At 44.9% G+C, this 17282-nt stretch overlaps 1 protein-coding gene across 2 annotated transcripts in view; it reads left to right on the plus strand.

Annotated features, from left to right (window-relative positions):
• VSTM2B (V-set and transmembrane domain containing 2B) overlaps window positions 1–11626 on the plus strand; it is a 48485-nt gene extending 36859 nt beyond the window's left edge. For both annotated transcript variants that reach the window (XM_044274659.1, XM_044274660.1), the window contains one exon: window positions 11032–11626. In XM_044274659.1, coding sequence (XP_044130594.1) covers window positions 11032–11120 — 89 coding nt within the window. In that variant the 3' untranslated portion in view covers window positions 11121–11626. The remainder of the gene's footprint in view (window positions 1–11031) is intronic.
• The last annotated feature ends 5656 nt before the right edge of the window (window positions 11627–17282 follow it).

Consider the following 17282-nt stretch of genomic DNA (forward strand, 5'->3'; position numbering starts at 1 on the left):
TATGAGCACTGGTATATACTGTATGGGCACTGGTATATACTGTATGAGCACTGGTGTATGCTGTATGAGCACTGGTATATACTGTATGAGCACTAGTGTATACTGTATGAGCACTGGTATATTCTGTATGAGCACTGGTGTATGTTTTATGAGCACTGGTATATTCTGTATGAGCACTGGTGTATGCTGTATGAGCACTGGTATATAATGTATGAGCACTGGTGTATGCTGTATGAGCACTGGTATATAATGTATGAGCACTGATGTATGCTGTATGAGCACTGGTATATACTGTATGACCACTGCTGTATACTGTATGAGCACTGGTATATTCTGTATGAGAACTGGTATATAATGTATGAGCACTGGTACATAATGTATGAGCACTGGTGTATGCTGTATGAGCACTGGTATATAATGTATGAGCACTGGTGTATGCTGTATGAGCACTGGTGTAAGCTGTATGAGCACTGGTATAAGCTGTATGAGCACTGGTATATACTGTATGAGCACTGGTATATAATGTATGAGCACTGGTGTATGCTGTATGAGCACTGGTGTACACTGTATGAGCACTGGTATATTCTGTATGAGCACTGGTATATTCTGTATGAGCACTGGTATATAATGTATGAGCACTGGTGTATACTGTATGAGCACTGGTGTATACTGTATGAGCACTGGTATATACTGTATGAGCACTGGTGTACCACTGCTGTATACTGTATGAGCACTGGTGTATACTGTATGAGCACTGGTGTATACTGTATGAGCACTGGTATATTCTGTATGAGCACTGGTATATAATGTATGAGCACTGGTGTATACTGTATGAGCACTGGTATATACTGTATGAGCACTGGTATATACTGTATGAGCACTGGTATATAATGTATGAGCACTGGTGTAAGCTGTATGAGCACTGGTGTATACTGTATGAGCACTGGTGTATACTGTATGAGCACTGGTGTATGCTGTATGAGCACTGGTGTATACTGTATGAGCACTGGTATATAATGTATGAGCACTGGTGTATACTGTATGAGCACTGGTATATAATGTATGAGCACTGGTGTATACTGTATGAGCACTGGTATATAATGTATGAGCACTGGTGTAAGCTGTATGAGCACTGGTGTAAGCTGTATGAGCACTGGTGTAAGCTGTATGAGCACTGGTGTAAGCTGTATGCGGTCACAGTGGTTGACAGCGTGTTGTATAGAGGGTGCTAAGAGCTAAGCAACAAGTTTTTAGTTCCCCCTGCAGGACAAATGAAGAATTACACTGTTCTCATTGAAATCAGTGGGCTGTCCATGAATCTAGAGTGCCAGGTCCTCCAGTACATCAGGGGCTATTTGTACGGAAGAGACCCCCTCTATTAACTATTTATATTCCAGAAAAGTGTTAACTATCATTATGATCACATGTTTAATATATTCTTTACAACATTTACTGAAAACTTACTGGATCGTACGGTGTCCGGGTCCGGAGTTTTTCTCCCCCTCCATCTATCTGCAGGGGGTCTGGCGGCTCTTCTTGCTCTGATAATGTCTTTGATTAGGTCTCGTCCCCTGTGCAGCTGCCCGCTATAGAAAACCCAAGCCGTTTGTGCTGAGGCCACCGAACCTGATCATTTCCATCTTCTATACATTCAGCACGTAACCCTGATTAGAGCGCTCGCATTGAGGGCGCTGGAAGCTGCAGGCGGAGGCCAATCAGCCCCATCCAAACAGCACTGATTAGATATTATAAGCGGGATTAGTCAGCCGGCGCAACACAGCACCGCTACCCCCCCTAAGAGGCCCCATTATACGAAGGAAAACGTAAGGGAATTTCTGACACTGACATCCCGGGTGCAGGAGACCCCGCAAATCAAACACCTGCAAGAACGGAAATACTTAAAGGGCCGCTACACATAAAACCAGAGGCTCATAATAGTCCAGCAGGAGTAGAAGAAGGCACTTAGTACAGGAGATATGTGCGCGCCGGCATGTCCGAATGCACAAGCACAGTCCGCGGGGCAGCCGCAGCGGATCGCGGACCCATTCACTTGAAAGGGTACGCGATCCGGCCGTTCTGCAATAAGATAGGACATGTTCTAACTTTTTGCGGAACAATAGTACGGGCCGAAACCCCACGGAAACACTCCGCAGTGCTTCCGTAGGGTTCCGTTCCGCACCATTCCGCATTTCCGGATTTGCGGACCCATTGAAGTGAATGGGTCGGCATCCGTGATGCGGAATGCCCACGGATACGCAAATGCGGTCCGCAATACGGAAACGGGGCGCACACGCCCGTGCGAAAGAGGCCTAAAACGGCTGATAACAGGGAGCAATTGATTTAATTCCGACGCACAACTAACGGACAAGACAATTTTTGAAACAATGTTTCAATTTCTTTTCTCACCGCCTTCCAAGAGCCATAAACGTTTCATCTTTCTGCCACAAAGCAGCGTGGATTTGTTTTTTGGCGGGACAAGCTGTGTTTTTTTTTAAATGGCGCCATTTAATGTTCCACGGCGAAACTGTTAAAAAAAAAACTTATTTGTGGAGTAGAATAGAAAAAAGCAAAATCCGCCATTATGTTTCTGGGGCGCTCGTGATGCAAGAAAGAAAAAAGTGAGGCGTGAAGTTTATTTGTTGGGTCAGTACAATTACGGGAATGCCATAGTGTGACACCACCAGAGCTGTTTTTAAGGGGCACCTATGACTGCTCGATCATTTTTGATTCTGTTGCATTTTATATTTTGAAGCCCCCCTACAAAAAACTACCATTCTGGCATTAAGAAAAGTTTTTATGACGTTTAGGCTCCATTCACACGTCTGCAACGTGTTTTGCGGATACACGGAGCCGCGGAAAGCGGCAATGTGCGTTATGCATTTTGCGGACCGCACATTGTCGGCACTAATATAATATGGCTGTTCTTGTCCGCAATAGCGGACAAGAATAGGACTTGTTCTAATTTTTTTGCGGAACGGAAGTGCGGACCCGGAAGTGCGGATCCGCAATTCCGTGTCCGGGCAGCACATTGTGCTGCCCCATAGGAATGAATGGGTCTGCAATTCCGTTCCGCAAAATGCAGAACGAAATTGCGGACGTGTGAATGGAGCCTAACCATGCGCGATAAATAATGTGATAATTGTTATATTTTCTATATTTTGGAAGAGGCAAAATCAATAATTTTATTTTAAATTTTTTTAAAGATGAATGAGACAATTTTTGTTTTAATATTCAAAGGGCCCCTGTCGGCAGATTTGTACCTGTTCCGTGTGCGCTTGGCAGCTGAAGGCATCTGTGAGGTTTTTTTATATGCAAATAAGCCTCTAGGAGCAACGGGGGCGTTGTCATTACACCTAGAGGCTCTGCTCTCTCTGCAACTGCCAGACCTTCTCCACCTTGCTGGCCAGATGTGATGATGATGTTCACTGCCTGGTCCTGTCAATCAGCAGAAAAAGCTGAGCCTCTAGGTGCAATGAGGACGCCCCCGTTGCTCCTAGAGGCTCATTTGCATATATTAAAACATCATTTTTCTCAGCGACGCGGGCACATATGAACACGGGACCAACACAGATTCCTTCAGCGGCCAAGCGCACATGTAACAGGTCAGCCGGTGTCATAGGGACAAAGTTTTTTTTGTTCCCCCTAGGGGGCTTGAACCTGTAATCACTTACAGGTCACTTGTGCAATATGCTGCAATACTTCTGCTTTACATTTGTTACACTTAGCACCAACAATTTTTTATTTAATTCCTCTACTGCCCCCAGTAATTTCTCCGATAAAACTCACTAAAATATGTCTATCATGGGGCACTTTAAGATCCTTCAGTTCCATTGAGACTTGTGTGTTCAAAGTATTAAATAAAGACATCTAATATGGATAATAAATTCCATAATCAGCAGTTACCCTACTTGCTGATGGTTTCCCAGTGGTAAATGGGTGATTTGTACAGAGCACAGATGAAGGGCTCATTCACACCAACGTATTTTTTTGTCGCCATCTTATTTTGCAGGTCGAATGTGGACCCATTCACTTCACTGTGTGCGGTCCGCCTCTGTATGTCTGCTCCATGGCACCCACAAAAACACAGAACATGTCCTATCCTCGTCTGTATTATGGAGAAGGATAGGACTGTTCTATTATGGTCCGGATGTTCCGTTCTGCAAAATGTGGAACGCACATGGACGGACCGCAAAACTGGCCACGGTCGTGTGCGTGGCGCTAAAACTGAGCAAAAATATGATTGAAAAGGCAATAAATATATATCACAGTGATGTCAGATCTCACATTGAACCAATGGTGGAAAAATGTGGAGCCTCCCTTTAAGTAGCCACCTAGTCAGGTAAAGGATTGCACTGTTCACCTGGTGCCCAATGTCCGTTCCAGATGAAATCCATCTACAGAATATTTTTTCTTATATTTGTGCCTTAGTTGGAAAATATGAAAATCAAATATTCTGTATAATTTTCCATTTCAAATTGTTCTCCCTCTAATCCCAGGTCGGCTAAAGAGAATTTATCAAATCACGCTGTCAAAAAGTCATTGAAATCAAAAGCTGAAAATATTCTTCTCTGACAATTGTTGCTTAAAAATAGCCGCCGCTAATCAACAGGAGCGAGCGAGAAAGCGACAGGCGAGCCCCAATCGCGGCTGTGTATTCATCAGTGTCACGGCTGCCCTTACGCTCCAGCGTCCCGGCTACTCCTGACGTTAGTCTTGAAGGAGTGATGACATTTCTCGAGAAACAATGTATCAAGTGTGTGACAGTCGCCTGGCGGAGCAGATAACGGCCGCAGCTTTCTAAAATAACTAATAAAAAAATAACTATATTTTTCAAGTTACCAGTGAAGGGGGGATTATTTTTTCTCTTATAGAATTACATTATTATTATTATTATTATTATTAAAATTCATATTATTTCATAAATATTTAGATTTTTTTATTTATCTTATAACTCTGGTAAATGACCTATTACTTTATTCTATTTAATATTCCAAATCTATTATAAAAATATATTATGTGTCTTTTCTATCTATCCATCCAAATCTATCTATTATCTATCTATCTATCTATCTATCCATCTCTCTATCTGATATCTGTCTATCTCACATCTGTCTATCTCACATCTCTCTATCTCACATCCGTCTATCTCACATCTGTCTATCTCACATCTGTCTATCTCACATCTGTCTATCTCACATCTCTCTATCTGATATCTGTCTATCTCATATCTGTCTATCTCACATCTCTCTATCTCATATCTATCTATCTCACATCTATCTATCTCATATCTGTCTATCTCACATCTGTCTATCTCACATCTGTCTATCTCACATCCGTCTATCTCACATCTGTCTATCTCACATCCGTCTATCTCACATCCGTCTATCTCACATCCGTCTATCTCACATCTGTCTATCTCACATCTCTCTATCTCATATCTGTCTATCTCATATCTGTCTATCTATCTAACTTGAAAAAATGAGGCAGCAATCCAAGTATGTCAAAAAATGATGGACCCGCTTTATTCCCCCAGAATGAAACGTTTCAGCCCAGCTCAATGGGGCCTCTATCTATCTATCCAGTATCTATCTATCTATCTATCTATCTATCTATCTCTATCTATCTATCTATCCAGTATCTATCTATCTATCTATCTCATATCTGTCTATCTCACATCTGTCTATCTCATATCTGTCTATCTCACATCTCTCTATCTCATATCTGTCTATCTCACATCTCTCTATCTCATATCTATCTCATATCTATCTATCTCACATCTGTCTATCTCACATCTCTCTATCTCATATCCGTCTATCTCACATCCGTCTATCTCACATCCGTCTATCTCACATCTCTCTATCTCATATCTGTCTATCTATCTAACTTGAAAAAATGAGGCAGCAATCCAAGTATGTCAAAAAATGATGGACCCGCTTTATTCCCCCAGAATGAAACGTTTCAGCCCAGCTCAATGGGGCCTCTATCTATCTATCCAGTATCTATCTATCTATCTATCTCTATCTATCTATCCAGTATCTATCTATCTATCTATCTCATATCTGTCTATCTCACATCTGTCTATCTCATATCTGTCTATCTCACATCTCTCTATCTCATATCTGTCTATCTCACATCTCTCTATCTCATATCTATCTCATATCTATCTATCTCACATCTGTCTATCTCACATCTCTCTATCTCATATCCGTCTATCTCACATCCGTCTATCTCACATCCGTCTATCTCACATCCGTCTATCTCACATCTCTCTATCTCATATCTGTCTATCTATCTAACTTGAAAAAATGAGGCAGCAATCCAAGTATGTCAAAAAATGATGGACCCGCTTTATTCCCCCAGAATGAAACGTTTCAGCCCAGCTCAATGGGGCCTCTATCTATCTATCCAGTATCTATCTATCTATCTATCTATCTATCTATCTATCTATCTCTATCTATCTATCTATCTATCTCTTAACTAATATTCACTTTTACCTGTACAATTCCCTAACATATGTCCTATTAGAACTCATGCCGCTCCGGGACACATGGCCCGCTCATGGACCGTATGTCTCGGAGGGCATACGGTCATGTGCATGAGCCCTTACTCCCTATCACTGGGCACATGGTTGGATACAGATAGCAGAAGTCCTTACTTCAGGACCAGTACATAGAGACCTTGCTCCCCAGTAGATTAAAGGGATCTTCCGGCACTTACTGATGACCGATTCTCCACATAGGTCATCAGTATCAGATTGTTGGGGGCCATACTCCCAGAACCTCTCCGTCGGACCCCCACCGATCTGGTCATGCATATTCTACTCCCAGAAAACCCCTTTAACCTGGAGGACCTCTCTCAGCAGCCACCAGTAATGGTGAGCCATGGAGTCCATTACACTGACATGGGATCTAAGAAATGCTAAGAAGCTGCCTTTAAGATGGCAGTGCCCCCCTCCCTCCATACTGGATGCACATACGGTGGGTCTGCTCCCCCAGTGCATGTATGCAGAGCGTCTGAGGCCCCCTAACGGGATGGAATATATCCCCGCCTTTCTCCCAATCCCTAGCAGCCCAGTGTGACCAATGTCAGTCCTGCACATGTGGAAGCCGAGGCTGCCCTCTAGAGGCTGCCCGAGGGACAGCACTTTATCTCCTCGCATCTTGCGTTTGAAGCTGGAAACATATGGAAGGGGACGACTGAATATTTTTTTTTTTAAAAGGAGCTGCCAGAAGTTTCACCATTGGTTGACATTTACCATTGCCTTTGCTGACTGTAAATTTAAAGGCGTTTCCCGACTGTGTAAACTGATGACCTGATGGGTTATCACTATCTGATCGGCGGGGGTCTGAGGAGGCCATGGCGCTCGCAGTAGCCCCGCAGCTTACTCTAGGCCATGTGACGTCGCGTTCATAGGTCACGCGCCCTAGACGCAGCTCAGTCCCATAGAAGTGCATAGGGCTGAGCGCAATACCAAGCACGGCCACTATACAATGCACGGCGCTGTGCTGGGTGACCGGAGAGAAGGCCGCAGCGCTCACCGCCCCCTCAAACTGCAGATTTTGGGGCGGGGCTTTCAGATTCAAGAAAGTGCGACTGATTGGATCATGTGACTTGTGCTTGATTTGAATCATGTGATTTATTTATTTATTTTTAATCCCATCTCTTTTTCTGTCTGTATATGTGAAGCCATAGAAATTAGAGAGGACCCTTCACCTCTCCTGATATCTCAGTAAGCATTCTGGAGCCTCTGTTCTTATGACTGTCTGCTCTGCCGTTCCTCTATTATTCCTTCTAAAAGTCATAAATGAATGGCTAACAGTTTATAATGAAGGTCCAAGTGTTGTCCCTGTACAGTCTGATGCCATGTCCAGTGCAGGGACGCACCCAACCTTGTAATTCATTCACAACTTCTAGCAGGAATAACAGAGGAACGGCACAACATAAAGTTCTAAGAATTGATTTTACATTGGGAATGCAAGTAGTCCGATCCTGCATTTCTTGGATTTGAATGGCCGCTGTGTAATGCTTTATTTCTCCAGTGGTGGCGCTGCAGGGAAATTGAACACTTATTACCAGGTTGCCCACGGATCCGACCCGATCACTGTGATCAGTTTGTAGTTCAGAACAGGTGTCAGGAAGGTTTCCCCTATACATACGATGTATTATTATGGACGGCAGTTACGAGGGGCGGCCAATGACGTCACAGACGATCTGCCGATTATTATTGAGGTTGGATTACAAAGATGGCTGCCGGCAGGGGGAGATCCTGCAATCTCCAGGCATGGCGGTCTCGGAGGACCAGCGCCTGCAGGAGTCTGATCGCATCTCATTTACAATCCCATGAATAAACAGATGCGGCCAGAACCCCGACATGTTTACTCCTCGTTATAAAGCCGCGCCGTATAGCGTCCTCTGCACGGGGACACGTGGAGGAGAGTAATTGAATATAATGTGATTTTGCAAACCAGTAGACACGGCCCGCTTGGCTGCACAAATTGAAATTGCATGGGTAGGCGCAATAATCTGCAGCTGTTATGACAAATCTATAGGAAGCCTGATCTTGACATAAGTAGAATCTCCAGTCGTAGCGGGAAAAAATGTGAAGTCTTAGGGTCCATTCACACGTCCGTAATTTGGGTCCGCATTCGTTCCGCAATTTGCGGACCCGTTCACTTTCAATGGGGGTGGAATGGATGCGAATCCACATTTCTGGGATCCGCATCCATTTTTTTTTCTGGATTCGTTTTTTCGGGATCCGCAATTCCGTTCCTGAAAAAAATTGAACATGTCCTATTCTTGTCCGCAATTGCGGACCAGAAAAGGCATTTTCTATTATAGTGTCTGTGATGTGTGGTCCGCAAATTGCGGATCGCACATTGCAGGTGTCCGTGTTTAGTGCATCCGCAATTTGCGGATCCGCAAAACACTTACGGACGTGTGAATGGACCCTTAAAGGGACCTGAACTCATACGTGAAGCTTTAAAAGGGTTGTCCGAATGTTTAACTCTGACCGCTCCAACACCGCGCCTCGGTGCAGCTCAGCCGCCTTCAAGTGGATGGGGCTGAGCTGCAATACCAACCGCAGCCATTATACAGTGGATGGCGCTGTGCTTGGTGAGCTGCGAGGAGGCTGTGGCCCTCACCTTCATCAAATAGCTGGGTACTAGGCGATGGACTGGATGTGATTGGTGGGGTGTTGGATCCCCGCCAATCAGATATTGATGGCCTATCCCGAGGATAGTCAATCAATATAGAAATTCAAGGGAAAACCCCTTTCAATCAAGTCTTTATACTCCAGTCACATCCAAAGCTGCATTTCAATTTTAAAATTATGTCTCCAGTGGAACACAGAGTTGACCACGGCACTGTCCGAAGTAGCTTTTTTTGGGTGCGCGTCCCCGGGTTGGTCTCCCTCCACCTAGATCACCGGGTATACTTATGTATTTATGTAGGAGACAGCAGGGGACTGCGGCACATCTCGGATAACCACTTTAAAAATGTAAATGCAGCTTTGGACGTGACTGGAGCATACAGACATATGTAGGAGACGCCAATGAGTTTTTTTTTTTTTATTGTTTCTTGCAGACCCGTTCAAGTGATTACGGGTGTGGGGTGCACGTGGCCGATGCCCGCATATTGCGGGCCACAATAAGGGCACAGCCGATCAACGGCTGTGTGCATGAGGCCTTAGGCCTCTTGCACAAGACCGTATGGCTTTTTCAGTGTTTTGCGTCCGCAAAAAACGTGTCCGCAAAAAATACGAACTACGTCCGTGTGCATTCTGTTTTTTGCAGAACTAAACAGCCGGCCCCTGATAGAACAGTACTATCCTTGTCCGTTATGCAGACAATAATACGGAAACGGAAGGCATACGGAACACATATTTTTTTTTTTTGCAGAACCATTGAAATCAATGGTTCCGTATACGGACCGTAAAGGGAACGCAAAAAAGGCACGTAAACAAGGAAAATAAATGTTCGTGTGCAAGAGGCCTTAGGGCTCGTTCACACGACCGTTGGCATCCCGTGCCAACGGTCCGCAATGCACGGGCACCTTCCGTGAGGCAGGCGCATGGGGATCGCAGACCCATTCACTTGAATGGGTCCGCGATTCCTCCGTTCCGCAAAAAGATAGAGCATGTTCTATCTTTTTGCGGTGCGCAATCACGGAACGGAACCCCAGGAAGCACTTTTCCCGCAGTGTTCCGTTCTGTGCTTCCTTTCCGCATATCCGGATTTGCGGACCCATTGAAATGAATGGATCCACATCCGTGATGCAGAATGACACCGTAAACGTTGCCCGTGTATTGCGGATCCGCATAGTCGGTCCGCAATACGGGAACGGGACACCAGCGGTCGTGTGAACGAGCCCTCAACGGAACGGAAATACGGAATGCATATGGAACACATTCTGTTTTTTGCGGAACCATTGAAATCGATTGTACCGTATACGGAACGCAAAAAACGGCTCGTAAACGGGAAAAACAAAGTTTGGGATCATGTACCCCATGTACGGCACGTGACCCCTGAAGTGGCGGCAGCACAGGATTGTGGATAACCCCTTTAAATCATGTCTTTATACTCCAGTCACATGCAAAGCTGCATTTAAATGTTTAAATCATGTCTTCATACTCTAGTAACATCCAAATCTGCATTTGCATTTTAAAATCACATTTTTATGCTCCGGTCATGTCCAAAGCTGGAAAGTTAAAATGTTTAAAGGCTGCCACTTCCGGGATCACGTACATTGAGCACATGATCCCTGCCTGGGATCACAACCTACGGCGCAAGCGTGGCCAGAGATTCAGACCGCGTATGTGTGTAAGCGGTTCTAACTCCAGGCTGGCGCATCTCATATAACCCCTTAAAATCCTATCTTTATACTCCAGTCACATGCAAAGCTGCATTTAAATGTTCAAATCATGTATTTATACTCCAGTCACATCCAAAGCTGTACCGAAGCTACTGTGATGCATTCTGGGAGACGTTGCCATGTACCCATTCTCATCAGGTTATATCTGTTGTCTTGCAGGAACAGGCCCGAACCTCGCCAGCGATCCGATCCTCTACACGTTCCTGTTGCTATTCCATCAGCTCGTCTTCTTACTACTCAACCACTGACGGACACCATTTTGTGGATCATTCCTGAACCAAACAGCCCATAGGAACTTTATCCAAATCCCTCCCTTCAACGAAAGCTGCAAATTTAGAAAGGACAGAATAAAAAAGACTGAACGAAGCATGGCAAACACTTCACGGTGAAAAAGTAAAATGTAAAAAAATAAAAAAATTACAAAAAAATTCAGATTTTTGGAGAAACTTATAAGAAATTAACCACCCGAAACGACGCGTCTAGTTTCCAGGGAAAACAAGAGTCAGGTCCCTGCTGCGCGCGCGGCCATTATGATGTCCGATTACCAGATCCATAACCTATCAGGCATTTTCTTTTTTTTTTTTAAATTGAATTTTTGTCGTTCTTTTTGCACGGACTGTTGAACAGTTATTTTTATGATGATCTGTAAATTTATTGAGAAGGTCTCCCAGAGAAGGAAAAAAATAATGATGATGATATATTTTAATTAGAATGCGTTTAATGTTTTTGGATTTTTCTCTTTAGATTTTATTTTGTTCTTTTTTTTTTTTCTTAAATTATTTAATTTCGGTAACTGTTTTTGTTTTGTTTTTTTGTTTTTGTTTTTTGTCGTCACCTTCATCACTATCACCATCGATAATATTTATTTTTAAATAAAGATTGGAAACAAGAAAAGAAAATTTGTTTATAACAAAAAAACTAAAAAAACTGTATTGTATAATGCTGAATAACAGTTGAATAAAATGATTTTGAGATAAGATGGCGATATTCTAGATTCGGTAAAAGGTTTTTCAGAATTTTAGACCTTTTTGCTGAAAAAATAACAAATTAAATAGAATCTGTGAAAAAGGCTACCTTAAGGCCCCTTTCACACGGGCGACTTTTCCGTGCGGGTGCGATCCGTGCGGCGAACGTATGGCACCCGCACTGAATCCTGACCCATTCATTTCTATGGGGCTGTGCACATGAGCGATGTTTTTAACGCATCACTTGTACGTTCAGTGCAAATCGCAGCATGCTCTATAATGTCCGATTTTGACGTGACGCAGGCCCCATAGAAGTGAATGGGGTGTGTGAAAATCGGATGGCATCCGCAAGCAAGTACGGATGCCATGCGATTTGCACGCATGGTTGCTAGGAGACCATCGGGATGGAGACCCGATCATTATTATTTTCCCTTATAACATGGTTATAAGGGAAAATAATAGCATTCTGAATACAGAATGCATAGTAAACCAGCGCTAGAGGGGTTAAATAAAATAAAAAATAATTTAACTCACCTTAGTCCACTTGTTCGCGAAGCCGGCATCTCCTTGTGTCTCCGCTGCTGATGAACAGGACCTGGGATGAGCTGCTCGATTAAATAGAGCTTAAGGACCTTCGATGACGTCACTCCGGTCATCACATGGTCTTTTACCATGGTGAATCACCATGGTAAAAGATCATGTGACGTACCATGTGATGACCGGAGTGACGTCATCGAAGGTCCTTAACCTGTATTTAATGGAGCAGCTCACCCCAGGTCCTGTTCATCAGCAGCGGAGACACAAGGAGATGCCGGGCTTCGCGAGCAAGTGGACTAAGGTGAGTTAAATTATTTTTAATTTTTTTTTAACCCCTCTAGCGCTGGTTTACTATGCATTCTGTATTCAGAATGCTATTATTTTCCCTTATAACCATGTTATAAGGGAAAATAATACAGTCTTCAGAACATCAATCCCAAGCCCGAACTTCTATGAAGAAGTTCGGGTTTGGGTACCAAAGCGATTTTTCTCACGTGAGTGCAACGCATGACAATGTTTTGCACCTGCGCAGAAAAAATCGCGCATTTTCCCGCAACGCACCCGGCTCTTATCCGGGCAAAAAAACTCACGCCCGTGTGAAAGAGGCCTAAGGCCTCTTTCACACGGCCGTTGCGGAAACATGTGCGAGTGCGTTGCGGGAACACCCGCGATTTTTCCGCGCGAGTGCAAAACATTGTCATGCGTTTTGCACGCGCGTGAGAAAAATCGTGCATGTTTGGTACCCAGACCCGTACTTCTTCACAGAAGTTCGGGCTTGGGATCGGTGTTCTGTAGATTGTATTATTTTCCCTTATAACATGGTTATGGAGGGGTAAAAAAAATAAAAATGTAACTCACCTTAGTCCACTTGTTCGCGTAGCCGACCTCTCCTTCTGTCTTCATCTTAGCTTTGTGTAGCAACAAGGACCTGTGGTGACGTCACTCCGGTCAGCACATGATCCATCACCATGGTAATAGATCATGTGATGGATCATGTGATGACTGTGACGTCACCACAGGTCCTTGTTGCTACACAAAGCTAAGATGAAGACAGAAGGAGAGGTCGGCTACGCGAACAAGTGGACTAAGGTGAGTTACATTTTTATTATTTTTTTTAACCCCTCCAGCGCTATTGTATATGGAAATATGGAAACGGAATGCATACGCAGTACCTTCCGTTGTTTTTGCGGACCCATTGAAGTGAATGCTTCCGCATACGGACCGCAAACGGAACCCAAAAAAACGGAACGGAAAAAAAAAAGTTTGTGTGCAAGAGGCCTAACGGTCCATTCACACGTCCGCAAAATGGGTCCGCATCCGTTCCGCAATTTTGTGGAACAGGTGTGACCCATTCATTTTCAAAGGGGCCGGAATGTGCTGTCCGCATCCGCATTTGTGGATCCGCACTTCCGTTCTGCAAAAAAATAGAATATGTCCTATTCTTGTCTGCAATTGTGGACAAAAAAGTCATTTCTATGAGAGTGCCGGCGATGTTCGGTCCGCAAAATGCAGAACGCACATTGCCGGTGTCCGTGTTTTGCGGATCTGCAATTCGCGGACGTGTGAATGGACCCTAAGACAGGTTTGCTTTACTGGAGATTCATATCTTAAAGGGGTGTTCCCATCTGGGATATTGAAGGCATATGGCTTGGATCTGCCACCTCTGGGACCCACTCCTATCCAGGGAACGGGATCCCCAAAGTGAAGTAGAGCATACAGCGCATGCGCAGCATGCTCTCCATTCATCACTATGGGGGTTTCAAAAATAGCCGAGTGAGCACAGTGCAGTGAATGGAGAGTGCACTGCGCAAGCGCTGCCACCTTTCTATGGGACTACTGGAAATAACTAAGCCAGCGCTCAGCTATTTTCAGAACTCCGACAACAGTGAATGGAGAGTGCACTGCGCAAGCGCTGCCACCTCTCTATGGGACTACTGGAAATAACCAAGCCAGCGCTCAGCTATTTTCAGTACTCCGATAACAGTGAATGGAGAGTGCACTGCGCAAGCGCTGCCACCTCTCTATGGGACTACTGAAAATAACCAAGCCAGCGCTCAGCTATTTTCAGAACTCCGATAACAGTGAATGGAGAGTGCACTGCGCAAGCGCTGCCACCTCTCTATGGGACTCCTGGAAAAAGCAACCAAGCGCTCAGCTATTTTCAGTACTCCGATAACAGTGAATGGAGAGTGCACTGCGCAAGCGCTGCCACCTCTCTATGGGACTACTGGAAATAACCAAGCCAGCTCTCAGCTATTTTCAGAACTCCGATAACAGTGAATGGAGAGTGCACTGCGCAAGCGCTGCCACCTCTTTATGGGACTACTGGAAAAAGCAAGCAAGCGCTCAGCTATTTTCAGAACTCCGATAACAGTGAATGGAGAGTGCACTGCGCAAGCGCTGCCACCTCTCTATGGGACTACTGGAAATAACCAAGCCAGCTCTCAGCTATTTTCAGAACTCCAATAGCAGGGAATGGAGGGTGACTGTGCATGCGCAGCTGCTCTCTGTTTTCTTCAGTTTCTGGAGATAGGAGTGAGTCCTAGAGGTGGAACCCGCACCTATCTGACATTGACAGCCTTTCCTACCAATATGCCATTAATGTCCCAGTTGGGAAATGCCCCCTTTAACTATAAGTAAGCCCCGCCCCCCAGACTCCTTCAGATCATGACTCTTTCTGTGAGGGCTGCAATGAAGGGGGACCCCTCTACTGAATGTTTGGGAATGACATATGTGACAAGCTTCTATACAGAGGGCCTAATGGGTCCATTTATTATTATGGGGTCATCATATAAAGTCCTGGAGGCTCCTGGACAAAGGGAGACCTCCGGTGCCCCCCGAAGCCCCCTAGGACGTCCCGGAACTCACCGATCCATGTATGTGTCCTGTACATGGCGCCGGAATGCAGCATAATCAGACACAAACCGTGTGGGTGGGTGGCCAGAAAAAGGACAAAAGAAAAAATCTCTCTTTTCCAATTTTTTTTTTTCGAAAAGTTGCCATTTATGACATACGGTCCGTGACGGCTTTTTCTAGATCAACACAAAACTGTAGGTCACTGGTTACTAGGACCTATGAGCACGTCAACGGTAATGTAAATCTGTGAATCTGCGCGCTATTCATAGACTTTCACACTTGCGTTTTTACCTGATCCGGCAGGGGTCAGCAAAAACGCTTCCGTTACCGATTAATACAACCGGCTGCATCCGTTATGAACAGATCCGGTTGTATTATCTGTAGCATAGCCAAGACGGATCCGTCATGAACTCCGTTGTAAGTCAATGGGGGACGGATCCGTTTTCTATTGTGTCTGAGAAAACAGATCCGTCCCCATTGACTTGCATTGTGTGTTATGCCGGATCCGTTTTGCTCCGCATCCCATGACGTAAAGAAAACCGCAGCATGCTGCAGTTTGCTCTCCCGTATGGGAACGCAACCAAACGGAACGGAATGCATTCTGGTACATTCAGTTCCGTTCAGTTCAGTTTTTTCCCCATTGACAATAAATGGGGACAAAAGGGAAGCGTTTTTTTCCGGTATGGAGATCCTTTGCAGGATCTCAATATCGGAAAAGTGAAACGCAAGTGTAAGGGCTGTTTCACACGAGCGGATGCCGTGCGTGACATCCGCTGCGTGAATGACAGCCAAGACCCGATGCAGACTGCAGAGGCACGGAGCAGTAACATGACTGATAATGCTCCGTGCCTCTCTGTGACCTCTTTACTACGAAATCACAGCGAGATAAAGTTGTCACTGTGATTTCGTAGTAAAGAGGTCACAGAGAGGCACGGAGCATTATCAGTCATGTTACTGCTCCGTGCCTCTGCTGTCCGCATCGGGTCTTGGCTGTCATTCACGCAGCGGATGTCATACACGGCATCCGCTCGTGTGAAACAGCCCTAAAAGGCCAAAAATAACAAATGATGCAAAAAAAAATATACGATTTTTATAAAAAATCATATTGCAATGTCTAGACGGCCGCTGTTGTGCATACATTAGTGCAGGGATCAGCAGCCTCCGGCACGCCAGCTGTTCTGAAACTACAACTCCCAGAATTCTCTTTTCACTGCTATGGGAGCTAAAGGGGTTCTCCGGATTCAGGGCTGAGCCTGGATATAAGCTCTTCTTTATTATTATACTACATATGAGTATGCTCTTCCTCGTCACACTGCATCGCACAGCGCAAGGTCTGTTTGTTTCCTGCCGGTGACGTACCAGGCTTCTCCTCACTATGCTAGGCGGAGACTTCTACCTAGCAGTGAGCTCAGTGATGTCACCGGATGGGTGGTCTATACCGGAGGCAGGTACTATGCAAAGTAGCATAGTACCCATCTCCAATATGCCTATAGACCGCTCAAGTGACATCACCAGGATCACTGCTAGGCACAAAACTCTCTCTAGCATAGTGATGTGGAGCCCGGTACGTCACCGGCAGGAAACAAACAGACCTTGCAGCACAAGGCAAGGGGGATCATCGGAGCAAGGAAATACTCCAATGCTCCACTCACATGTAGTGAAAGAATAAAGAAGAGCCCTGAACCTGGAGAACCCCTTTAAAAGAACAGCTGGGAGTTGTAGTTTCACGACATCTGGAGTGCTGGAGGAGGTTGCTCACCCGTTACATGCTGGATACGGGCACTTTGTATCATCGATGGGTGAGTAGATACATCCAGACGTTTCACTCGACAATATCCTGCGTTCTGATTCTTTTGCATCTTACACTTTCCTTATTTCTGGTTTTATCCTTGAAGATGAATGCGATGCGTTTGGTTTGTCAGGGTCTCCATAGACCCATCAGTGCTGTTCATATCATAAAAATTCAAGACTGTCTACGGGAGAACTAGAAATCTCGGATAAGTGACACGCTAAACCCTCGGAGAGACCCGGCTCTACCCTGATTGTGACCGC

The sequence above is a fragment of the Bufo gargarizans genome, unplaced genomic scaffold, assembly GCF_014858855.1.
Source record: "Bufo gargarizans isolate SCDJY-AF-19 unplaced genomic scaffold, ASM1485885v1 original_scaffold_1956_pilon, whole genome shotgun sequence".
Taxonomy (NCBI): Eukaryota; Metazoa; Chordata; class Amphibia; order Anura; family Bufonidae; genus Bufo; species Bufo gargarizans.